At 40.2% G+C, this 26,890-nt stretch overlaps 1 protein-coding gene across 2 annotated transcripts in view; it reads left to right on the forward strand.

The window, feature by feature from the left end:
* Positions 1 to 773: 773 nt before the first annotated feature.
* Positions 774 to 26,890, forward strand: part of brsk1a (BR serine/threonine kinase 1a) — a gene marked incomplete at both ends in the record, with an annotated part of 38,906 nt that continues 12,789 nt past the window's right edge. For both annotated transcript variants that reach the window (XM_079845593.1, XM_079845594.1), the window contains 14 exons: positions 774 to 858; positions 942 to 1,036; positions 3,877 to 3,962; positions 4,050 to 4,190; positions 7,367 to 7,483; positions 9,657 to 9,690; positions 9,787 to 9,855; positions 10,022 to 10,168; positions 15,133 to 15,164; positions 15,357 to 15,521; positions 15,607 to 15,704; positions 22,053 to 22,203; positions 22,288 to 22,348; positions 24,884 to 25,163. In XM_079845593.1, the coding sequence (XP_079701719.1) occupies positions 774 to 858; positions 942 to 1,036; positions 3,877 to 3,962; positions 4,050 to 4,190; positions 7,367 to 7,483; positions 9,657 to 9,690; positions 9,787 to 9,855; positions 10,022 to 10,168; positions 15,133 to 15,164; positions 15,357 to 15,521; positions 15,607 to 15,704; positions 22,053 to 22,203; positions 22,288 to 22,348; positions 24,884 to 25,163 (1,561 nt within the window). The remainder of the gene's footprint in view (positions 859 to 941; positions 1,037 to 3,876; positions 3,963 to 4,049; positions 4,191 to 7,366; positions 7,484 to 9,656; positions 9,691 to 9,786; positions 9,856 to 10,021; positions 10,169 to 15,132; positions 15,165 to 15,356; positions 15,522 to 15,606; positions 15,705 to 22,052; positions 22,204 to 22,287; positions 22,349 to 24,883; positions 25,164 to 26,890) is intronic.

Below are 26,890 nucleotides of genomic sequence, written 5' to 3' on the forward strand. Positions count from 1 at the left end.
GGACCGGCGGGAGAGGACACGGCGGAGAAGAGAAGGATGAGGATGCTGCGGTCCGTGCGGAAGGAGGGAGCTCAACATCAGCAGCAGAGATGAAACAGATCTGGCAGATCCGCTACAGTGATGCGAGAGGATGCAGCGCGACCTGGATCTCCATACAGTCACATACACCGTCAGACTTGATTTCGGGGCTGTGCTGCTAAATAGGAAACGGGATTAGATTTACCTGTTTGTTTACCAGTGAATGGTAAGATTCTGGTTCCTTTACCTGTCATTTAGGCCTAGCATAAGTGCACCGAAGGCTTGTGTCCATATAGCTACACTAGGAAGGAGGACTTAGCTACTAAATGCTGTTTGTTATGGTCAGCTGGTAGATGTATCTAGAATCACTGGCCATAAGTAGCTACTAACAGGAGCTTGTCAATACTGCACCTGGCTGTCTGTAATGGCATGCGCTGTGAATTAAAACTCTGAGACGGGTGACTTTGATGGGCAAAGCTATCAATTAGGCTGCTTCTCTGTCTTTGCATTGCCATCTGTATCTTTCCACTCGTCTACATGACTCACAAGACAAGTCTGAAAGATTTCAGAATAATTAACAGGCCCGTGTGACTGTTGCCGAGACAGATTTTAGGGAATCCCAAAGCTCAGCATGGATACATTTCCGGGTTGTTGCAGACCCCTGCAAGACTATTGTAGAAAAACTGAGCTGAGAAACAGTACGCTGTGATAATATTGCATGCAGTAGCAAGTTTAACAGGAGCCAGGCCGCCACTATGTCTAAGGAACTGTCAGTGACCCAGGCAGCTCAGTATGTGGGGCCGTATCGACTAGAAAAGACTCTCGGGAAGGGCCAGACAGGTAAGGAGACGTCGTTTATGTATTAAATCTTGTGTCATTTCTAAGCAGTCGTCGCTGATGAATTGTCTCGTGAATGTCAATAGGTCTGGTGAAGCTTGGGATTCACTGCATCACTGGCCAAAAAGTAGCCATCAAAATAGTCAACAGAGAAAAACTCTCAGAATCTGTGTTGATGAAGGTAAGGGAACAATAATACCGTACTTTTTATTGCTGTCGTGTCACACAGTCGCTAATAATAATGAAAATCATGTTCAAATTATATTATAATATTTTTTACCATGGTACAGTGATGGTATCGGATACTATGGCACTGCACGATCACCATATTCCAGTGCTATTTTAGTATCATTGAGATGCTATTATAGTTTTAGTTAACAATTGTATTTTTTTATTTTAAGTACATTTTTTGTGTCATTTTATTAGCTTTTTTAAAATATGTATATATTTTTATTTCAGTTTTTGTTGTTTGAGTTCGTTAACCTAAATGAAAATGTGATGAAAAAATTAATTCACAGTTTTTTAGGGCTGTCAAACGATTAATCGCATCAAAAATAAAAGTTTGTGTTTACATAATACAGTATGTGAGGGTACTGTGTATAATTATTATGTATTTTTGAATACGCACACACATACATGTATATATTTAAGAAATATTTGCATGTACTGTAGCCTATAATAATTTATATTATATTTAAATATTTTATAATAACAAACTGTTCTGTATACCGTGGCAAGAAAAAGTATGTGAACCACTTGCAGAATCTGTGAAAAATGTGAATAATTGTAACAAAATAAGAGAAATCATAGAAGATGCATTATTTTTTTATTTAGTACTGTCCTGAATAAGATATTCCGTGTCCAGAGATCGGGTCGTCGGGGGCCTTGCCTTTGACTGTCGCCCGATCCACTAAGCACCGACCCCTTACGCTCCCTCCTGCAGGTGGTGAGCCCACAGGAGGGCGGCCCCATGTCGCTCCTTCGGGCTGAGCCCGGCGGCCACCAGGCGCTCGCATACGAGCCCCAACCCTGGGCCTGGCTCCAGGGTGGGGCCTCGGCTGTGCCATGCCGGGCGACGTCACGGCCCTTGTTATAACTGTGCTCATAGAGGGTTTATGAACTGTTCTTAGTCTGGCCCGTCACCAAGGACCTGTTTGCCTTGGGAGACCCTACCAGGGGCATATAGCCCCAGACAACATAGCTCCCATGATCATTCGGGTACTCAAACCCCTCCACGACGATACGGTGACAGTTCAAGGAGAGGCCGGAAAAGGGTGGATTGCCCACTTCAGGTTGGTGGAGAGTTCCTGCCTCAGGTGGAGGAGTTCAGGTATCTCGGGTTTTGTTCATGAGTGAGGGAAGGATTGACAGACGGATCGGTGCAGCTTCTGCAGTAATGCGGTCGATGTACCGGTCTGTCGTGGTGAAGAAGGAGCTGAGCTGTAAGGCGAAGCTCTCGATTTACCGGTCGATCTACGTTCCTACTCTCACCTATGGTCATGAGCTGTGGGTCATGACCGAAAGGACAAGATCCCAGATACAGGCGGCCGAAATGAGTTTTCTCCGTAGGGTGGCTGGGCGCTCCCTTAGAGAGAGGGTGAGAAGCTCGGTCATTCGGGAGGAGCTCAGAGTAGAGCCGTTGCTCCTCCACATCGAGAGGAGCCAGCTGAGGTGGCTCGGGCATCTATATCGGATGCCTCCTGGACGCCGTTCTGGGCACGTCCCAACGGGAGGAGGCCCTGGGGAAGACCTCGGACACGTTGGAGGGATTATGTCTCCCGGCTGGCCTGGGAACGCCTCGGGGTTCCCCCGGAAGAGCTGGAGGAAGTGGCTAGGGAGAGGGAAGTCTGGGCGTCTCTGCTTAGACTGTTGCCCCCGTGACCCGACCCTGGATAAGCGGAAGATAATGGATGGATGGATGGATGAATAAGATATTTTACATATATTTTTTTTACATATAGTCCACAAGACACAAAAATAGCTGAATTTATTAAAATGACCAAACGTTTATGAACCATTGATTCTCAGTGCTGTGTCGTTCCCTGGATGATCCACGGCTGTTTTTTTGTTTTGTGATGGTTGTTCATGAGTCCCTTGATTGTCTTGAGCAGTTAAACTGCCCAATGTTCTTCAGAAATATCCTCCAGGTCCTGCACATTCTTCAGTTTTCCAGCATCTTTTGCATATTTGAACCCTCTCCAGCAGGGACTGTATGATTTTGGAGATCCATCTTTTCACACTGAGGACAATTGAGAGACTCAAACACAACTATCAAAAAAGGTTCAAACATTCACAGATGCTCCAGAAGGAAACACAACGCTTTAGGAGCCGGGGCGTGAAAACTTTTGAGCAGGATGAAGATGTCCAAATGTTTCTTATTTTGTTTAAATATCATTTTTTTCATTTAGCACTGCACTTGCATGTTTCCCGGAAGACAAATGAAGTACAATTTACCTTGATCTTCAAATTCAATAAGTTTTCACCCCCCGGCTCTTAATGCATTGTGTTTCCTTCTGAGTTCATTCATTCTTGAGAATTATTTTAAATTATTTAAATAAATTCAGCTTTTTTTTTTTTTTGTCATGTGGACTATATGTAAAAAAAAATTTATGTAAAATATCATGCATTCTGTATGATCCCTCTTATTTAGTTAAAATTATTCACATTTTCACAGATTCTGCAAGTGGTTCACATACTTTTTCTTGCCACATAATAAATATACACAGTACACACACACATTTATTTTGGATGCAATTAATCATTTGACAGTGCTATTTCTTATTTTAGTTAATGTTCATTTTTATTTCAAGTAAAGATTTATAGTTTTAGTTTTAGTATTAACATGCCATTCCAAGGCCAAAAAACAGTATTACCATACATGTTTCAAAACATAGGTACACCATGGTACATTTTGGTATGTTCTTGTTAATAAAAAACTACTTTATTGTGTTTCAGAATTTGATATTTACAGTATAAAGAAATATTGGCAAAAATAATATTTTCTTTTTTTCCTTCAACCAGGTGGAGAGAGAAATTGCTATTTTAAAACTGATTGAACATCCACACGTGTTGAAACTCCATGATGTTTATGAGAATAACAAATACCTGTGAGTAAGAACCCTTTCACATGAATTCTTATAGGCTTCACTCAGATCACACATCATTTGTCCCTCTTTCGCTTCACATTCATGCAGGTATTTGGTATTGGAACATGTTTCTGGTGGAGAGCTGTTTGACTATTTGGTGAAGAAGGGCAGACTGACGCCTAAAGAGGCACGAAAGTTCTTCAGACAAATCATATCTGCTTTGGACTTCTGTCATAGTCACTCCATATGGTAAGACACAAATGTGCATACTCACAAAATTTAAAATAAAAGAATATAAATAAGAACGAGAAATAACACACAACATGCCACATTTTTTCTCCTAATATTTTGTTACTGATGTAGCTCATGAAAATCATAAACATATTTTTCCGTTTTGTTGAAGGTATTATGTGTTAATGTTCACAAATCACAAATTAGATTTGTTTGTTTACTCACAACACACACAGCTTCAAGATCATACTGTACTAAAAGCAAAAATAATATAGGAAATTTGCTGGTGGTTATTTTGAATAGGTTTTCAATTGTATTTGAATATGGTGACAAAAAGTATTTGCATATAGCTTATTGCCCCAAGCTGTTTTAAACCAAAAACTTTTTAATTTCCTTTTTTTCATATTTTCAATATTTAATAAAATAAATATATCTATTTTTGATCATCATATCAGGGTTATGCAAATGAATAAACACAAAAATTAAAGTGCCCCTATTATGCTTTATTATTACAATTATTCCCTTTCATGCAGTGTGTAATATCTCTGTTTATATTATATTCTCTGTTTATATCTCTGTAATATTCTGTTTGTGAATGTAAAAGGTCTGCAAAGTTTGAAAGATCAAAGTGCAGGACAAATCAAGTTATTGTCTCCTAAAAGAAGGAATCGATTCTGAACTGCTGAAACAAGCCATCAGCAATTCCAGTCTCACTTCCTGTTACAAAACTACGTAACAATGTAACAAATTTCCAATGGTCTTCATTGGCTGCCCGTGAACAACGTCTACTTTGACCCGTCCTCAAACGCTGATGCAACTGAGACTGGAAGAGTTTGGTTTGTGTTGTCGACATGTTGAGAAGACGCTGTTTTCAGCATAGATATACATAATAAAGGCTAGATGTCTTGTCCGCGCTGCTGGCCAATGGAGGTCGACGTCCGCACCTGGCGGCCATCTTGTCACAGTCAGCACGCTCACTCGTAACATTGTGTTTTAATGGTGCATGTACTTTTTAAATAACCATAACTTGCTCAATTTTCTACCAATTTTCAAACTGTTTGGTTTGTTATAAACGGCAGAGATGTAGTTATGACACTGAATACTTATGAATAATTATTCATAATTTGATCAAGCATCCATAATTATAGCCACGTTAATAACGTTTGTAAGAAACCAAACCATTTGTAAATCCGTCAAGATTTCAGCGAGATCATCAGTTACCACAGAGCCCGCCAGAAAGCTTGCCTGTGACAAGATGGCCGCCGGTGATGACGTTAGAGACTCCGCCATAAGACATCTAGCCTTTATTATGTATATCTATGGTTTTCAGAGCTACGAATCCACTTTGCTGCATTTCAAAAGGACGAGGACTCCCGCCATAATTAATGCGTAAAACCGACACCATTGTTACTATTCGTATCACTGTGTATCAAACGCTGAGGAAGCCTCCAGTGCTAAAATTCAGATATGTAAAGGCCGTTACCTGATGAAAGCAGTAGACTAATCACAACAGACTGGCCCATCTGACCAATCAGAGCAGAGCAGGCTCTCAGAAAGAGAGACTATTGGGCCCTATTTTAACGATCTGAGCGCATGTTGCAGCTGCACTTAGGGATTGTCCAAATCCACTTTTTTAACAATGGAAAAAACAGTTGGCGCGCCAGGCGCATGGTCCAAAAGGGTTGTACGTAGTCTCTTAATGAGTCATGGGTGTGTTTTGGGTGTAACGTGCAATAAACCAGAGTCTCATCTCCCATTCCCTTTAAAAGCTAGTTGTGCTTGCACCATGGCGGATTCGCTATTTACATGGTGGAATTTGCAAGTGGAAAGACTGAACGCTAGAGAGAGAAATCCTTTTATTTTTAATATTTAAAAATGTTTGTGTGCTGCTGCGTGTTCCTGTGTGTGTAATAATGAGTGTATGCATGTTGTGCACCGCCCATAGGCCTATATTACTAACGCGCTCTTTGAATAACACCAAAAATACTTTGTTTTTATTTGCCTCAAAATAGCAACACACCAACAATGTGCCTGAACACACCTGGTTTTCAGACCAGCATGCCCATGGGCGAACAGATGGGTGCGAATGCATTTACTATTTAAACAACATGACGCTGGACGTTAAAATGATAACTGCAACGGGCTGAAACTAGCAAAAAACACTTGCGTCGCGCCGAGTGTATGTTAGACCCGTCTCCGGCGTGATGACTCCGATCTTTCAAATATTGCTATTTAATAATTGTTAAATCGACACGTCATCCTCAATAAACCCGTCTCCGGTGTGATAACTCCGATCTTTCGAATATTTCGATCTAATATGACCCCTGACCTGTAAAGTTGCCAGAATAATAATCATACGCTGTGTGTTAATTGGCCAGAGGAGAACTGGCACCCCGACTGAGTCTGGTTTCTCCCAAGGTTTATTTTTCTCCATTATGCCACCTGATGGAGTTTTGGTTCCTTGCCACTGTCGCCTTTGGCTTGGCGTGCTCAGTTGGGGACACTAAATGTTCAACTTAATATCCAAATAAATCTAATTAGTAAACTAAACTAAATTACGGATCTGCCCACATTGTCACAGTATGATAATTTAAATGAGCTGATGACATCACCGTTTTCTCCAGAGCCAAATTATGCTGCATTATTTTCCTGTTTAACACTGTGAAGCTGCTTTGAAACAATCTGCATTGTAAAAAGCCCTATATAAATAAAGTTGACTTGACTTGACTATGATAGGGCCCAGAATCTTCAAAGAACCGTTTTCTGACTCTTTGAGAAGTGAGGTGATGTGCAATGTGTATTATGAGTTTTTTTTTTTACATTGGATGCATGTAAACCTATTGTAGAAGACCTCCAAAACAACAGAAGGAACCTTTAAAAAAGCATAATAGGGGCACTATAAAGTGAAAACAGAAAATATACAAATAAAATCTAATTCAAATAGTGGTTTGATGGTGTGTATTGACAGTGGTTTGTTTTCAACAAATTAATTTCCCATATGTGGCGGTTGTAACTCTAGTCTCTAAGTTGAGCAGATCCAGGTGTATGCCACTGTAAAGACAAGGATGAGTGAAGTATTAATGTTTTGGTATTTGTACCCTGCGCTGTATTTATTTCAAAGTATGTGTTTTCTGTGGAGGGTTGTTGGTGGTGAGTGACGTGTTCAGAGCCGGTTGTCCTCTGTGCTCTTGTAGTCATAGAGACCTGAAGCCAGAAAACCTTCTCCTGGACGAGAAGAACAATATCAGGATTGCTGACTTTGGCATGGCCTCACTACAGGTGGGAGACAGTCTGCTAGAGACAAGCTGTGGGTGAGTATTTCGTGTGTGTGTGGTTTATAATGATGTTTGCTTGCTTTATTGCACATTGCAGTAGTATTGCACATTGCTATGATTTATGAAATAGATATTTCTGTTACTGGATGCTGATTGGTCAATACAGTTTTCCAGTTGTGTTAAAGTACACAATCAATATTACTGTTATGCCACTTAGTTTAATGTTTGTTATCTACTTCAATGACATTAATACATTTTACGTTTTAAAGGGGCATTCAAACAACTCTCTAAAACTCGCTTGTATATCAGTGTAATTTACAAAAAGTCGACTTAAAAAAAGAGTACAAAAGATGATCATGTTGATCCACGTCAACAGATGGCAGTGCAGCGTCGAACACATTGTGGTAACGGTACTTAAAGTACACAAAAAACATTCAAATGATAGCCAAAGAACTACTGAATGAACCTTTAAAAATCCAAGTATTGATTAGAGTTACTGTAAAAACACTTGTTCGCTTTGCAGTAGGATAGAACTTGATAAATACATTTGTTCAGTAATATAAAGTGTTAAACCTTGCACATTTTTAGAATCTGCTAAAATAATGTACTATTCATGCTTTAACATGTTGCTAGCATTTTGTAGCATGATTAAGCATTTTGCTAACATGTTTTACACATTGTTAACTTGTTTTAACATGTCGCTAGAATGTTTTAGCACATAGCTAGCATGTTGCTACTATATTTTAACAAGTTGCTAGCATTTTTAGCTTGTTTTAGCTTTATTATTAACACATTGCTGGCATGTTTCTAGCATGTTTAAGCACACTGATTCAGAACAGCCTGAAAGTCTGTGCAGAGTTTGGCGGTCGATCATAGTTTGAAAGGCAGGGTTGCCAGATCTGCATAACAAAACTAGCCCAAAGGCCATTCAAAATAACCGAACCATACCCCAAATTAAAATATTGCAATTTTTATACCTAACATAGGCTACATAGGCCTATTTTCACTGTTATGCAGATCAAAAAGCATGTCTTAGTGATCATAAACACAGCTCGAATATTCTCCCTACCAGTGGTCCTCCTTAACAAAAACTAAACATCTTAGCAGTTAGCAGATTTAAAGGTTCACCCAAAAATGAAAATTAGCCCATAATTTACTCACCCTCAAGTCCTCCTAGATGTATATGACATTCTTCTTTCAGACGAAAAAAATCTGAGTTATATTACAAAAGTCCTGGCTAATCCAAGCATTAGAAATGGATTCATAGTTGCTCTGTTTTTGAAGTCCATAAAAAGTGCATCTGCCCATCAAATAACTGCTCCATGCGGCTCCGGGGTGTAAATAAAGGCCTTCTGAAGTGAAACGATGCGTTTGTGTAAGAAAAATATCCATATTTAAAACTTTATTAAGTAAACTTTCGACCGTCTGCCTTCCATGTTCAATTTATGGAAAAATTGTTGAAAGTTCCCCTGCCGATCGAAAGACTAACGCAACCAGGTACGCATCTTGAGTTTCACTTTCAACATTCAACACTTTTCCATGGAAGGCGGTCGGTCGAAAGTTTACTTGATAAAGTTTTAAATATTAATATTTTTCTGACACAAACGCGTCGATTTGCTTCAGAAGGCCTTTATTAACACCCCGGAGCTGCGTGGAGCACGTTATTTGACGGACAGATGCAGTTTTTATGGACTTCAAAAACAGAGCAACTATGAATCAAATTCTAATGCTTGGACTAGCCTGGACTTTTGTAATATAACTCCGATTTTATTCGTCTGAAAGAAGAATGTCATATACACCTAGGATGACTTGGGGGTGAGTAAATTATGGGCTAATTTTCATTTTTGGGTGAACTATCCCTTTAACATTAACAATTTATGCATTATACATTAACAAATACAATTTATGCAACATGTCAAAGCTTTAACCCGCTTGGGGGGAAATAAACCGTTTGAAAGTAGCCCAATTCTGTGGGAAAACCTCAGACTTGGCAACCCTGGCTGGGCGGCATTCATTTTAGAAATTTGATCTCTGAAGAAGAAGCAACATTTTGTCAAGCCACCATTCAGCACAACTTCTTATTCCCTATTCCTTAGTTCCATTTAAATAAATGCCACAGAGTTTTTTTGTTTTTGTAAATAAAAACATTTTATACAATCTATACCATTCTCACTCTCTTCCATACTCTGTTTTCCCAAACTTTTTGCAGATCTCCTCATTATGCATGTCCAGAGGTTATCAGGGTAGGTCCATAGGAAATTTAACATAGATGTTTTAAAGCATCATTGTGTCTGAAGGTGTACCATTGACCTTACTACGGTCTCTGGCTTCTTCTGTAGGGGGAGAAATATGACGGTCGACGGGCTGATGTATGGAGCTGTGGAGTCATTCTCTTCGCTCTGCTAGTGGTGAGGAAAGCAGTTTTAAGGAGAGCTTCTCGTAGGGGATTCTCCACACTTATCACCTATTACTCATTTTTAGCTCAAAGGCTGTTAAGCAAATAACCGAAACACTCCTTGCATGTCACTACCATCTGTGTCCATGTATGTGGGTCTTCCTGTCTGCTGTCCACAGGGCGCTCTGCCCTTCGACCACGATAACCTGCGGCAGCTGCTGGAGAAGGTGAAGAGCGGAGTGTTCCACATGCCCCATTTCATCCCACCCGACTGCCAGGCTCTGCTGCGGGGCATGATCGAGGTCAACCCTGAAAAAAGACTCACGGTGAGGGCGTACTGTGAACTGTGAATAAGCATACTTGTTGTTACACTATGTTTACTACAATGTAGTGTTGCAGTACTCAATACCAGTCTTGGACTCGAGAAGGTCTTGGTCTCGAGTCTTGGTCTTATCTCTGTGTCAAACTAATGCCGGTACACATTGTACGATTTTGGGCTGTCCTAGATGAACAATTTCCAATCGTAGCGATTTCTGTGGTCGTGGCTCCTAAACGGTGGTCCGATGTAGTACAGTGAGAGAGGTGCAAAGATGGCCTTGAGACCAAAGACAGCCTGCAATAATTTTCTGACAGTGTCAGAAATGTACACAGTGTGCTTTCTGCTACAACCTACGCCTACTGACTAGCCCATAAAAATGCAACATGAAATTGCATTTTGATCAATGCGACATGGCTCTAAAACGTAATACTTACCTCAAGCTCCATTTGCAAAATTGACATGCCAAGTTGGCCTCTTTTCCCTAGCCATGACTGCCTCCATATTCTCCTCTTTCACTTCCTCCTCTTTTTTCAGCTCTCATAATAACCACCATTGCCAAAGTGCGATTCATCTTGCTCTTTGTTTACCTCTAGCGCATGCTGATGACCTTTTATTCTGCTATACTAACTTGTATCATAGCCAGAGAAACGTCATGCCCATTCAAACCGTGCCCCCCTCAGTTTTTTAAGCCAAATGGATTTGAATGCAGCTTCCAGAAAACCAACAGTAATATTTTACATTTGATAATTAAAGGTGTCATGAACTGGCTTTTTTAATTTTTTTATACTGTTGTCTGAGGTCAACTTATGAAGTTTGTGTGGTTTTTACATTCAGATACATCATAATGAATAAGTAATAGGCTATTTTCTGCCTTAGTTTTGAGGCTCTCTGAAAAACACTCGGATTTGATGGGTGTGCCTCACTGAACACTTGGAAGTAAACGCCCACGGCTAGGATTGGATAAGATTTGCATATTTAATGAGCTTCAGCTACCGTCAGTCCCAGGAATCATCTGGGGGAAATGCTCAGAGGACTCGCAAAATATCAAACAAACAATGATTAAATCACACGCACACACTCACTCACTCACTCACTCACTCGCGCGGACACTCACTCACTCGCGCGGACACACAATCATTCACTCACACAGACACACACTCAGTCACGCCGACAAACACACACACACACACTCACTCACTGACTCACTCACTCACTCACTCACTCGAGCGGACACACTCACACACACTCACTCACTCACTCGCGCGGGCGGACACACACACACTCACTCACTCGCGCGGACACACACACACACTCACTCACTCACTCGCGCGGACGCGCGGACACACACACACACACTCACTCACTCGGACACACACACACACACTCACTCACTCGCGCGGACACACACACACTCACTCACTCACTCTCGTGGACACACACACACACACACACTCACTCACTCACTCACTCGCGCGGACACACACAGACACACACTCACTCACGCCGACAAACACACACACACTCACTCACTCACTCACTCGTGCGGGCGGGCGGACACACTCACACACACTCACTCACTCACTCACTCACTCGTGCGGGCAGGCGGACACACACACACTCACTCACTCACTCACTCACTCGCGCGGACACTCACTCACTCACTCACTCACTCGTGCGGACGCGCGGACACACACACACACACACACACACACACACACACTCACTCACTCACTCGCGCGGACACACACACACACACACACACACACTCACTCACTCACTCACTCACTCGCGCGGACACACACACACTCACTCACTCACTCACTCACTCACTTACTCTCGCGGACACACACACACACACTCACTCACTCACTCGCGCGGACACACACACACACTCACTCGCGTGGACACACACTCACTCACTCGCGTGGACACACACACTCACTCACTCGCGCGGACACACACACACACACACACACACACACACACACTCACTCACTCACTCACTCACTCACTCACTCACTCGTGCGGACGCGCGGACACACACACACACACACACACACACACACACACACACTCACTCACTCACTCGCGCGGACACACACACACACACACACACACACACTCACTCACTCACTCACTCGCGCGGACACACACACACTCACTCACTCACTCACTCACTCACTTACTCTCGCGGACACACACACACACACTCACTCACTCACTCGCGCGGACACACACACACACACACTCACTCGCGTGGACACACACTCACTCACTCGCGTGGACACACACACTCACTCACTCGCGCGGACACACACACACACACACACACACACACACACACACACACACACACACACTCACTCACTCACTCACTCACTCACTCACTCACTCACTCGCTCACTCACTCGCACGGACATACTCACTCACTCGCGCGGACACACACACTCACTCACTCGCGCGGACGCGGACACACACACACACACACACACACACACACACACACTCACTCACTCACTCACTTGCGCGTACACACACTCACTCACTCGCATGGACATACTCACACACACTCACTCACTCGCGTCGTGCAGACACACACACTCGCGCAGACGCAATGACACACACACTCGCACCTGGCCCATAACGTTACAAGTCCGATCACGAGTGAACCAATTCAATAACACCTTCTCCAGCCTGTGACAGCGCTAAGGTATCAATAGATTTCAAACGATCTGTAATGTTATGCAAAACTAACACATTTTTTCCTACTCACATAAGTGTGTGTTCAGAAGGAAGCTTATGCAGGGACGATCCTTAGCTCACGATTTGGTGGGCGGGGCTACAGAAGCATATTTATCTGTAGAGGCGGCATCTAGGTCCTATTACGTAAGAGATCCGAATATTCTGAGAGCTCTCGTTTTCTGGGCCTGGTGTCAATAAAAGCTTTTCTTTGACTAACAAGGAAGTTTTCAGCTCTGAAACTTACAGGATATTCTTAAATTACCATCACCTTTTATATATCAAAAGCTCTAGGGAAAGTTGAGTTCTCAGTTCATCACCCCTTTAAGCTTTTAAAGCACACGGTCACACCGGTGTGATTAGAACGTTCAATGCGTCACGTCATCAACTGCTAAATTCAAATCTGCATTCGTGATTTGGCTGGCACTGAGCCAGAGACAGACGCGTTCAACGCGTCATATATGCTCGTCATATATCATAACTGTTCAATGTTCATTTTATGTTTCTGTCTGACACTTAAATACAGATAAGTACTTGCAAAAAACATTCATAGTTTGTAAAGTATAGACTGATTTTTTTGGAAGTGGCAATAATCCTTTCAAATAGCCTATAATTTGACAACGTGTTTTATTGATATCATATTCTACACATTGCTTAGGTAACTATAAAGTTTACTTTAATTTTTATAAAAAATTATAATTTTTAGTCTTCTGCAGAGGTGTAAAGAGTACCTGAGACCCATACTTGAGTAAAAGTACAGATAGCTTACAGCGAAAATGACAAGTTACAAGTCACCAATTCCAATACGACTTGACTAAAAGTCTTAGAGTATCTGATTTTAACAGTACTTAAGTATTTTACTCGTACTGAACGTAGGCTCAAAGATAAGAAACAACTGATTTGTAAGATGAGAAATCATGTTTTTTTTTTTCTAAAAACGCCTCAATATTGCAATAAATCAAACGACACAACAGCCTCTTAAACGTCTACAAACTCTCAAGTCTCAGTTAAGCTCAAGTGCACAAAAAGGCCATAAGTAAACCAATATCCTTCAATATAGCGGATAAATAAAATAATGTGTAATTTGAATGTGTGTTGGCAGTGTGTGTTTGAAATCGCCTGTGTTTCTGACATTACAAACTACCTTGTAACCAATCACGTCAACGTGTGGGCGGGCTTTAGCATATCATTAACTAAGCAGGGGAGTCTTAAGAGAAGCCAGGTTATTGGTATATTTTTCTGTTGATATGAAAAATCGTGTACATTTAGCAATAGAGCGGGGGAATTATGTATATGATGTATATTACGATGTTATGATATAACTATATGCCTTTCTCCACTGACGTTCTAAGATGTTCTAAGTGTTTCTAAGAATACTGATTTTTATAAGGCAGCCTGAGATGGCGAACGGGAACATGGTTTGTGTAACATTAGCAACACATTATTAGCAGTTTGATAATGTTGTCAAGCCAAAGGCTAATCATATCAGTTACCGTTATGTGTCAGACATTGTAGAGAGCGATACACAAAATGCAATACCATTCTGATACAGCGACTTGTAGACGAGCCTGTGTGACGGGAGGCGGGGCTCAGTTGCATATTTATGGGTTCATTTTAAGGGATGAATAATTTTTTTCAGAGGAAAAAACTTTTAAATATGTCATTTTGGTGATCAAAGATGAGTTTTAAGGGATAAAAGAATTGACTACAGGGGGACTTTAAGCAACATCACAAGAGCAAAAGAGCGGTTTTCACATATGAGCATGAATGCCAATGTGATATTGATTTTATACAAATGTGAATTGGAATTTTGTTGTCAGTGATTTAATTAGATTGGTAACAGCTCTATATAGTGTCTTATTATTCTAATGTCTTTATTGATTAAATATAAGACATTTCTCAGGCAGTAAATGTGGATCTATTAGATTATTTTGTACCAGTGCTGGTCTGATCTTGTTCTTGACTCCGACTTGCCCTGAATTGGTCTTGGTTTTGTCTTGGTTTCAACACACACTGGTTTTGGTCTTGGTCTCAACCCCTCAAAGTCTTGGTCTCAACACATACTGGTTTTGGTCTTGTCTTGGTCTCAACCCCTCAAAGTCTTGGTATCAACACACACTGGTTTTGGTCTTGACTTGGTCTCGGTTTAGGTGGTACACTACTTGAGTAATAGCGCCATCTGCCTGTCAACAGATGATACAATTTACACCATCTGTTGTCCTTCCCCTGCAGCTAGAGGCCATCCAGAAACATGCCTGGTATCAGTAAGTATTGATTATTTATATTGTCGATTATTTATATTCTCCCTATCACTGTAGTCAAGATGTAGTGAAAGCATATTATTTGTGTGTTTATGGCTGTATTTTTGAAATAGATCTCTATTAAAATCATTTCAGCTTGTGTCTTTCACAACGTTCACGTTCGTTCATATGTGTGTTTGTTTGTGTGTGATTAAGAGCCGGACGCAACGAGCCGTGTCCGGAGCAGCCGGCCCCGAGGCGTGTGTGTATGGGCCGGATCATGTCTCTGACAGAGCTGGACCCGGATGTGCTGGACAGCATGTATTCTCTGGGCTGTTTCAGGGACCGGGTTAAACTGGCTCAAGACCTGCAGTGTGAAGAGTGAGTGCAAGTACCATGCATATTTTCTCCAGAAAACTACTTAATGTTTAACATTTTGTATTATTTATCTTGCTCCTTTCCTCAGAGATAACCAAGAGAAGATGATCTATTATCTCCTGTTAGACCGTAAAGAGCGCTATCCCAGCTATGAGGATGAGGATCTTCCTCCCAGAAATGACATCGGTTTGTGTCTTTTCCCCTGGATTGTTCATTAACACAGTTCAAATTAAGGGTTAAATAAAGTACAGTTTGTAGAATCCTATGTTTTTGACAGTTGAACTAATGATCAGCATCTGTTTAAGTTACAGGTACTCATGTGAAACCATGTGGTCATTTACATTTATACATTTGGCAGATGCTTTTATCCAAAGCAAATTTCTGTATTTTCCCGAACACATTTGAAATGTGCTGTGACTTGTTTTCCGAAGTGACTTAAAGTGCCCCTATTGTGCAATTTAAAAGTTCTCCTACAATAGGTTTACATGCATCAAAGGTCAAAAACGGTTGAAAACGGTTTGTTCACTTTCTTTAAACCCCTCCTTTCCGAAAAGCCTACTGAAACCTAATCCAAATCCAAAACCTCTGATTGGTCAGACAGCCCAGTCTGTTGTGATCGAAGTCCCAATTCGAAGGTTCCTTCAAATGCAGCCTCCAAATGCGTCCTTCGTTTCCTGTTTCCTGCGCGCCAGTAGCGACAGGATTTTTTGAAAGAAATTGCCAGATTACACTTTTGAACATAAGTATTGGGTTTCAACTTACTCAAATATCTAATAATACAAATTTTAAAAACTTTAAAGCGGTTCAAATGTTGACTTATGTCTTACTAAAATGTGATTATATATAGTTTATACTCTTTATTATATACAGAAATGGACCATGGCGAATATATTTTGACAGTTAGTGAACCCTGTTTTGTTTTCAGACAGTTTAATATAACTTTCAAAAAAAGTCCAGTACACACGTTACTGTCGCTCATCAGCGGCAGCTGTCACAGTTGCTAGGCGACAAGAACAATCCTCCGTAGGCTAGACCGTCCAATTTAACAACAACGTTCTGAGCCTCTGAATTGGGACAGAGCTCTTGACAACACAAACCAAACTCTTCCAGTTTCAGTTGCTACAGTGTTTGAGGGCGGTCGAAGTAGACGTTGTTCGCGGGCAGCCAATGAAGACCATAGGCTGGCATTATGCAAATGTGTTACATTGCTACATAGGTTTATAACAGTAGGTTAGACTGGAATTACTGAGTGATAACTCATTTTAGCAATTCAGAATAAATTCTTTCTTTTAGGAGACGATAACTTTATTTTATCTTTAAAACTTTGCAGACCTTTTACTTTCACAAACAGCGATATTAGGCTACACACTGCATGAAAGCTAATATTCGAAAAAGAATAATAGGGGCACTTTAAATAATACAATTAACTCTTTCCCCACCAGCGTTTTTGAAAAAACATTGCCAGCCACCACCAGCAGATTTGATTATTTTCACAAAAGTTTCATGGCCCCCAGAATATTTTGAATATATGAACATGCAATATGTCAAAAAACAGAACAGACCCTCTGCTTTTAAATCTTATCAATACTTGAATGTAGGTAAGTTGAATAAAAAAAGCAACATTTTGGGCAAAAAGCGAGAAAATCACGTTTTTGATTTATATGCTGTTTAAAGGTAGACTGGGTAAACCATTTTTTTATTTGATTTGATTTCGCCCTGCAGCTCAGGCTGGAAACCTGTACATATTTCTATCCTGCTTCTGTTACAAATTTGCGGGGACCAATCACAAATCGGCTTATCCACCTGGCGCGCTATTGGTGGGTTTAACACAATGACGGATAGAGAAACGATGGATCGTTGGTCTGATTGGTTGAAGGACTATCCAATTGCGCACAGAGTCATTTGAACTATGCCCGCTGATCACGCCTCTTGTGCAGTAGAAAATACAGAGCAGACTCCCCAGTCTCTGTTCAATCTTAAAAGATTGAGCTTAGTCTGGTGAAAGCCAGACAAGTTTAAAGGTGCTGTATTTTTTTGTACGTTTTTGACTGTACTAAAGCATAAAAATACCATAATATGTTTGCAGATACTTTGGAACATGTAGCCTGACGTCGTCATACTCAATTCTAGTCAGAATATGAGTCTGATTCTGCTCCGTTGGGCTGTGATTATGGGGCGTGTTTCAACCAAACCAGGAAAGACCTCAATTGGATAGACCTACAACCAATCAGAGCAACGGAGCGTTACGTTAGTAGTCAAATGTCAACAGAACTCAACTGCCCTGTGTTGCCAAGTCCACGGGTTGAAGCGACCCCAATTATGTGATATACAGACCCAGAAATGCGAATTTTAGCAGGCAGTCCTTCCAAAATAACACATATTTTACCCCCCAAATGCCTTTTTTTCCCGGAGAATCCCCCTGGAAAGCTTTTGGGCTTGTTTTTGGCTAGTTTTGAGGAACGTTAGCAATTGGGCGGGTTTTGTTGTAAAACTTGGCAACCCTGTCTGCACGCACGCTGGAATAAGTAGCGTAGCGTTAGAAGAAAAGGATGAGTGTAAACGAACTTTGCCGGTGTTGTAAAAAAAGAATTTAAGGAGACACAGAGTACTTACCAACACGATCATCATTTCTGAGAGAAATAGTAACGGTGAATGCATATATTCTCCGTTTAGGATTAGAACAAATTCAACCCAGGCGCTCTTTGATGACGTGGATGATTACGTTACTGTTTCTCATCTGTCCATCATCGTCTAAAGCCCGCCCTGACAATTTCATTGGTCCGAACAGCTTCTGTTCGGGCATAATTACTTCTCTATTGAGCAAGTCCAGACCGAACTGCCCGAGTAAAAATGTTGTGGGCGGGGCTAAGTTCGGCTGGCATCCAGGCTAAGGAACATGCTGAGTTCGCATACTCGTTTATCTGAAAAACAATGCTACAGCCAGTTATTCTACTTTGAAATGTGTGATCCGTGTTGTCTTTTTTGTTTTGTTCTGTGCGATAACGCACGTCGTCAATTTGCCCAATAGTATTTCGACACCCCGGGTTGCCAGTTGGCGGAAAACACAGCGTATTGCTCCCATGGAAGCCAGCAAACAAACTGGGTCAGAGATTGCAGATTCTACCTGACCTAAAAAGCCTTGGCATCCATCTAAAAATCTCTATGAACGGAAGCACATTAAAGCGCAGATAAATCAATTAATCAACTTACATAAGTCTTATCGCCTTCCACTGTCAATTGCACTCGTTCCTGTTGTGTGTCCTCAAACTGGCGTGGCATCTAGTCTGAGGAGGAGGGGGCAGAGCAAACAATATTTTGAATTTGGACTGCAGTACCCATTTCAACCACTAGTTAAGCCCTTTCACACCAAAAAATCGAAGCGGAAAAGCGAATATTTTGTGTGCGAATAGTTCGCGTCAAAACCATTCACATCAGCCGCGACACAAATTTGCGACGTCTGTGACGTTTCAGAGCTCCAACATTCCAAAACATTTGCGGCGACAGCTGAGAAAACACGGACACTTCCTGATTCAGTGAAGACGAGCTTTTCACTTTATTTAAAATACCGAAAAGAAGGTTTTGGGTGCACCCAGTCTTAAAGAACAGAGAGTCTGAAGGTGAGTATGCTAATCTTGTACAGGAGCTAAAACTTTATCATGGCCGGTTCCGCACTTATTTTCAAATGTCTGTGTGACAATTTGAGGAGCATCTGACGAGATAAACACACACTTGAGGAACCAAACGATCCGCAGGAGCTGTGTTTTCAGTTTAGTCACAATGTAAACATTTAAGTGCACAGTCCTACTGACGGAAACACATTCACTTTCCATTGTCGCGGACACAATTAGGTTTAGAAAAAAATTAACGAGTTTTAAAGCAGCACTAGGTAGTTTTTGCTCTCGGGGTCCCCCTACAGTTGAGAAACAGTATTGTCCTCTACTACTGTCGTAAGCTGTCATTCTACATCAGTGGATGCATCGCACGTGCATTTGTTGACATGACAACTATGATAGCCCTGAACACTGCGGGAGGAGTTCACCTGTCTATGGAGTTCACATGCAGGTGTTCTGCTTGCGTCGCGTGTGAAATGTCTTCATCCCAGGTACAGTGGCATATGTTTCAGCATGTCATATGAATATAATTTCATGGGTTTTATTTTTTTCAAACGCCAAATGATCGCGATGCTCACGTTTACAAGCCAGCGTCATTATAGTAGCCTAGTCTATTGGTTCCCGTTTTACAGAATCTATTTGATACTTCAATTCAATGTTTGAGTGGTAGATAATAACCATATATCGTCAATATTATAATATCAAGCTACCCTAGATGAATCTGCAAATTTGAAAAATCGATTTGCATTATAGCTTGAGGAAAGACAAATAAACCAATATCACAGACATGTTAGGTATCCTAAAATATGATTTTGTACATCTTGTTGTACTTGCAAGAATGTAGCCCCTCCTCCTTCAGCTCACGTCAACGAGCAACCGCTGGCCCAATGTTGATCCTCGTCCTGCCTTTAATCCGATCACTTTCTTGTTTCCTCTTTTTGCTTTCCTCCGACAAAACCTTTGCTTTCTTATTTTTCTGTGCTGCTTCGGCCATGACTATAACATTCGGCAAACAAATGATAGTTTTTCTCGCACGTCCGAATTTAAGGAAGCGGTGGTGGTGATGGAAGTGACGTAAATGCGTAAAGCGGTCGAATTTTGTAGTTCTTTTTTTTCTCGGGTTACTACCCGAAAACCGAAGTTTAAAAGTACGATTAAAAACGATACAGACCCCGTCAGGCTATGGCAGACGTGTCATTCAACCTATTGTAAGTCGATGTATCATCACAAGAGGTTTGAAAATATATTATAAAGGTTGAAAAGTTACCTAGTGCTGCTTTAACTCAAAAGGTGATGTTATCGTTGTCTGTAGTCTACAGTGGGCAAACACAGCAGCATCTGTACAGATGTAACTACAACTATAGCTGTAATCTCGTGAGAAATGCGATACCTGGCAAAGGTTAATGTTGATTGAATAGCTAGTGACATTGACTGAACATTTCGTCACCTTTGTTTCCTTGTATGTGATTGGTTGAAGCCTTTTCTGTCGCAGCGAGAGTAAAAAAAATCGACATCGAAACGGAAAAAATAAACATTGTTTTTTCGCCGCAGCACATTTGCGTTCGCCGTAGAAGCACTCATTACACAAACAGCTGATCAAAAAATAAAACCATCGCTCAAATTATTTGTGCGTCAAAATCGCGTCCAGTGTGAAAGGACCTTCATTCTTACATACAGCACCTTTAATATTGATGATCACGTTATTTTACATATGCATCTGATTATAGGCCTGTCACGATAACTACTTTTTGTTTCGCGATACATCGTCCCAGAAATAATTGCGATATTGATAAACGATATTATTGTCATTTTAATCCTAATATAACAGCATAATAATGCAAGTAGACCTACACACTTTCAAATGACAACCTTTTAATTCTTTAGATCATGGAAATTAAGGGTAAAAAATATATTATCCTAAAAAAAAGAATAAATAGTAAATAAACATTTTCCCTTGTGAAAGGCTTTAACACATCATTCTGCATTGACATTTATATGTGCACCGGAACAGGGGATAGCGGTTTTGAAATCGTGTCCATTTGGGCTTATTCTTCCAAACTGTCAGTAGTTGTCAGGAAAACACTATAACGCCTCAAATGGCGCCTTATTTTCACCTGTCGATAACCGCTCTGTGTATGAAGGAACTGCTCGAGAACCACTTTTGCCTCCGTCACGGAAAACATACAAGACGACAGCACAATTGAGTAAAAAATTGGTGACGTTCATTATCATGTAAACATAATGGCCGATATATTGCATCACAAACAATTATTGAGGTCATGTACATATATTGTGCAATATATCGATTATTGCGACAGGCCTATCTGCTTACATAAGATATCGCTTGTTTCTGCTTCTTTTTCACCTGTTTTGACCAGAAGACTCTTTCAGAAAATACATAATAGCGCCCCCTACCGTATAACAGTGAAAATGCGAAAAGCCGGAAATGTCCGTCAATGGCGGGGAAAGAGTTAATATCAACAATGCAAAGTGCACACAACTTATTGGTTTATTGCTAACTTGATTCATCACCTTGAACACCTATTCATCATCAAACTAAAATGCAGTCAATCTCAATATGTGTTTATTTTATATGTACATTTTTCATTCTTGTTCTGCATACTGTTAGATATGAAATATTTTTTTGTTGAGTGGTTTATAATGTTTGTAAACATTTATTTTATTTACCAGTATTCTACATTATTTGTGAATGTAATGATAAAATGTGACATGTTTTTTTTTTTTGCTTTCAACAATGCAATTGGATCCGGTGCGCCTTTTCCGGAAATTACAGTGCATTGCATTCATGGTATACATTTTATTAGTTTTCCTGGTAATCGAGCCCACGGCCTTGGCGTTGCTAGAGCCATACTCTGCTGTTTAAGCTACAGGCAAACTACAAACGTTTTGTCTTTCTATATAGATCCTCCACGGAAGCGCGTAGACTCCCCCATGTTAACCCGTCACGGCCGCTGCCGGCCAGAAAGGAAGAGTCTGGAGGTGCTGAGTGTGACGGAGCAGGGCTCTCCCACACCCCCACGCAGAGCGTTGGACACCTCCTCGCACAGCCAAAGGTACACAAACAGTCATATACACGTTTGAATGCATATATGGAACTTTGTAAATATTGATTTCGCTCTACTGACTCTTGACCACAGATCTCGATCTGTTAGTGGAGCATCAACTGGTCTTTCTTCTAGTCCTCTGAGTAGTCCCAGGGTAAGTGCCTGTTTGCCAGCCTCTTTCTTTTAAAGGGATAGTTCACCAAAAATGACAATTCTATCATCATTTACTCACCCTTATATTGTTATGAAAAGAAAAGGAGTTACTCAGCAGCAGTGTTGACAAAAATATTGTTTTTTTCCCATACATATTGATAATGAACTATTTGCAACGGTTTCAATACTCATTTTCCGCAGACCACAGTGTGTATTTTAATTAAAGAAGTGTATCGTTTGTTGCACTGTGTGTTTAAGAGCAAAGCACAACACTGTATTCTTACATGCAAGCAGCTTATGATAGTGTTTTTTAGCTTCTCAGAGTGACTCGATTCACAATAAATGCAGCAAACTCCATCTCTGCATGTACTTTGACTTTAACGTGCATTTGGGAGTGCAACATGTGCCGGTTATGCTTTTTCACAATCGCATAATCTCAAACATTCTCCAACATATAAAAGCTTTCCGCCTGAAGGTTCAGCTTTTGCTAATGAGGATATTAAAGGGTTAGTTCACCCAAAAATGAAAATTATTCAATGATTTACTCCCTCAAGTCACCCTAGGTGTATATGACATTCTTCTTTCAGACGAATAAAATCGAGTTACTGTATATTAAAAATGTCCTGGCTCTTTAAAGCTTTTATAATAGCAGTGAATGGTTGTGTCATTTTTTAAGTCCATAAAAGTGCATCTATCCATCATATAACTGCTCCACCCGGCTCCGGGGGGTTAATAAAGGCCGGTCAGCGGTAAAGAGTAACTTTTGACCCTTGACACATGCGTATTGATGAATGCAGAAGCGCAGAGGATAGAGCAAAACAAACCACCGGTCATGAATTAGAAATCTAAAACGAGAATTTTAAAAGAGAAATGGCGGAGGATTTCGATATAAGAGAAGAGGGGCTTGAGTTTGTTGCCCAAATCTATCCGCGAGAGGCTTCAAAGCTTGTGATGCTCCTGTACATCGCGTCAGGGGTTACTTTTTTAGCGCAGGTCCGCCGGAAGCTAGTTATTTTAGTCTATAAAGTTTTAAATATGGATATTTTTCTTACACAAACGCGCCACTTCGCTTCAGAAGGCCTTTATTAACCCCCCGGAGCTGTGTCGAACAGTTTTATGATGGATAGATGCACTTTTATGGACTTCAAAAATGACACAACCATTCACTGCCATTATAAAGCTTGGAAAAGTCAGGACTTTTTTAATGTGACGATTTTATTCGTCTGAAAGAAGAATGTCATATACACCTAGGATGGCTTGAGGGTGAGTAAATCATGGGCTAATTTTTATTTTTGGGTGAACTATCCCTTTAAGACAAAAGTATTGTAATTTTACTACTGCAGTGTAAAGTAAAATAATGAATGTACTTTTTATGAAATATATTTTTTTTTATTTTACAGTGCTGTTGTATTTCAATAGTAATATGTTTAATAATCATAGTAATAATATAGTATTGTTTTTATTATATAATTCCACTCAGAGCTATCAGGCATTTTTTTTGAGAATGGTATTGAATATTTATATTTTCCAAGGTATTGTATCAAATTCAGAAATTGTTATAAAGACTTACATAAAAATACACAAAGTAGTCTATATCACTTGTAGCCTATTAGATTTCAAGTCCTTTAATAGCCTTGTGTGAGGAACAGACTTGAACTTTGAAACGCTTTACAATAAAGTTTTGTTTAACTATATAAGTTAACATGAACTAACAATGAAAAATACTTCTAAAGCATATATTAATCTTAGTTAATGTTAATTTTAACATTTACTAACGCATTACAATCAAAAGTTGTTTAATGGACCTGAGCTAACATTAACAATGAACAGTTGTATTTTTATTAACTAATGTTAACAAAGATGAATAAATACTGTTAGTTAATGCATTAAACAACTAATGGGACCTTATTTTAAATGTACACATTTACTTTTTTACATTTTTGGATGAACTATGCCTTCAGTTAATACTTTTGTTTGTCATTTTTCCAAAAGGGCTTCTTATATCTTTATGACACAAGTTGAATATTTAGCCATTTTATCATTCACATTTTCTGAGTTAATATGAACATGCACATCAGTCAGTCTTAGACACACACACACACACACACACAATATCCCCATACACCATCACTGTGCACTAAGCCGTATCACCTGCCATAGCTCATTTTCACTCCTATTTCTCTCTCCATCTGCCACGGCCTTCACTCCTCCACCCTGCTTCTTCTCCTCCTCATCCCATCAGAGCCCTGTCTTTACCTTCAGCGAGCCAGAGGTAGTTGCCGCCACCAAAACGGGAAGCGGCAGCACCGCAACTCGTCCCAATCGATCGCATGAACCCAAAACGCAGACGCTTCCATCTAAAAATGCACCTGAACGCCCCCAACTCCAGTCCATGAAGTCCCTCCCCCTGCCCGCCTCCACTTCCCGCTCTCCCTCCCCTTCTCCTCTCTTCTCACCCATTCCCCGTTTCCTCTTCTTTCCTTCTCCATCTGCGGTGCTGAAGTCGGTGACTAAAAGCTTGTATCCCATGTCTCAGGTCACCCCTCAGGGCTCTCCCCTGCCAACCCCCTTGGGTACCCCTGTGCATCACCCCCACCCCCCCACCGCTACCCCACCCTCCTCCTCCTCTTCCTCTTCTTCCTCCCGAGCCGAGGGAGGAAATGTGGGCGTGGGCTCACTGTCCTTGACCCCACCCTCTAGTCCAGGGGGAGGCGGTGGCATGGCGGCCAGTAGCTCCGCCCACTGGAGGACACGCCTCAACTCGTTGAAGAACAACCTGTTGGGGTCGCCGCGGTTCCACCGCCGCAAGATGCAGGGTGGGCGCCGCTATCTTTCCTTTTTGTTTAATCAAGTAGAGTTGGGGTTTTCAAATTTGTTTGTGCCATGGATGGACCCCTAAAGACCCATTTCTGGTGATAAATAAAAATATCATCTGGAATATATTTACACCGTAAAAAAGATTTTGCTGCCTTAAATTTTTAAGCACAATCAACTTGGATGTTTTCCAACTCCCCTAGAGTTAAACAGTTGAATTTTATCGTTTTCGAATCCATTCAGTCAAATAGATATAGCACTTTTAGCATAGCTTAGCATAGATCATTGATTCTGATTAGACCGTTAGCATCTTGTTTAAAAAAAATTACCTTAGAGTTTCAATATTTTTCCAATTTAAAACTTGACTCTTCTGTAGTTACATCGTGTACTAAGAGCAACGGAAAATAAAAAGTTGCGATTTTCTAGGCCGATATGGCTAGGAACTATACTCTCATTCCTGCGTAATAATCAAGGAAATTTGTGCCGTATCATGTGTGCAGTGGCGCAATGATATTACGCAGCGCCTGAAAATAGGCTAACTTCCATCAACATAACCAACGTGACAACCTGCTTGCACAGGGAACGTAGCTGGGGACTATTTTCAGGCGCTGCGTAATATCATTTTTAAACGAGATGCTAACGGTCTAATCAGATTCAATGATCTATGCTAAGCTATGCTAAAAGTGCTACCGCCAGACCCGGAGATCGGCTGAATGGATTCGAAAATGGTAAAACTCAACTGTTTAACTCTAGGGGAGTAGGAAAATGAGCCTATTTTCAAAAATAGTAGAGTGTTCCTTTAAGTAATTTCAACTTAAATGACATTAAACTGACTTAAAAAATTAGTTGAATCTTGTATAACTTATAAAAAGTTAAAATTGCTTAACTTAGTTTGATGAGTTAAAGCAATGTGAAAAACACGTTGTCATAACTCGTTGATCATATAATTTTATTTTTTTATTTTTTACCTCCTATTAAGTTGACACTGTATCTTTTTTTCTACCTATTATTAGAGTACTTTTAGATGTATACACTTTAATAAAAAAGTTAAATAGTAAATGAAGGATAAAATAATTAATTACGTGATTAATCTCATTATTTCTGACCTTGGAAACTAGAATGAAACAGTAAAAGTCAAATAATATTTTTATTTATATGTTCATTTATATACTTACCCAAATGTATTTACGGTAATTATTGTATGGACTCCCTTGCAGCCAGGGTTAATATCATTAACTAATATCATTTTCATTACTTTAAATAAAATAAATATTAACTGATATAAAAATAAAATTATAAAAACTAGTGCTGTCAAATCGATTAATCGCGATTAATCACATCTAACATAAAAGTTTGTAACACACACACTCACACACACACACACACATATATATATACACACACACACAAACTTTTATGTTAGATGCGATTAATCGATTTGACAGCCCTAAACATTTTCTTTTATTTCAGCTAGTTAGTTCTTAACATTTCTCATTTTCTTTTAGTTTACTCTGGCTGAAGTGCTAAAATAATTACAACTAAAACTAATAAATAAAATGTATAATAATAATACTAATAAAAATGAAGAAAACTAAATTACTAAAATTTTAAATACAATTTAAGTGAAAACAGAAAATATAAAAATAAAATCTAATTCAAATATTAACAAAAACTATAATAGTATATCAATGATACTAAAATAACACTTCTTGCTGCCCTCTGCGGGTTC

This window comes from Gobio gobio (assembly GCF_949357685.1).
Source record: "Gobio gobio genome assembly, chromosome: 20".
Lineage (NCBI taxonomy): Eukaryota > Metazoa > Chordata > Actinopteri > Cypriniformes > Gobionidae > Gobio > Gobio gobio.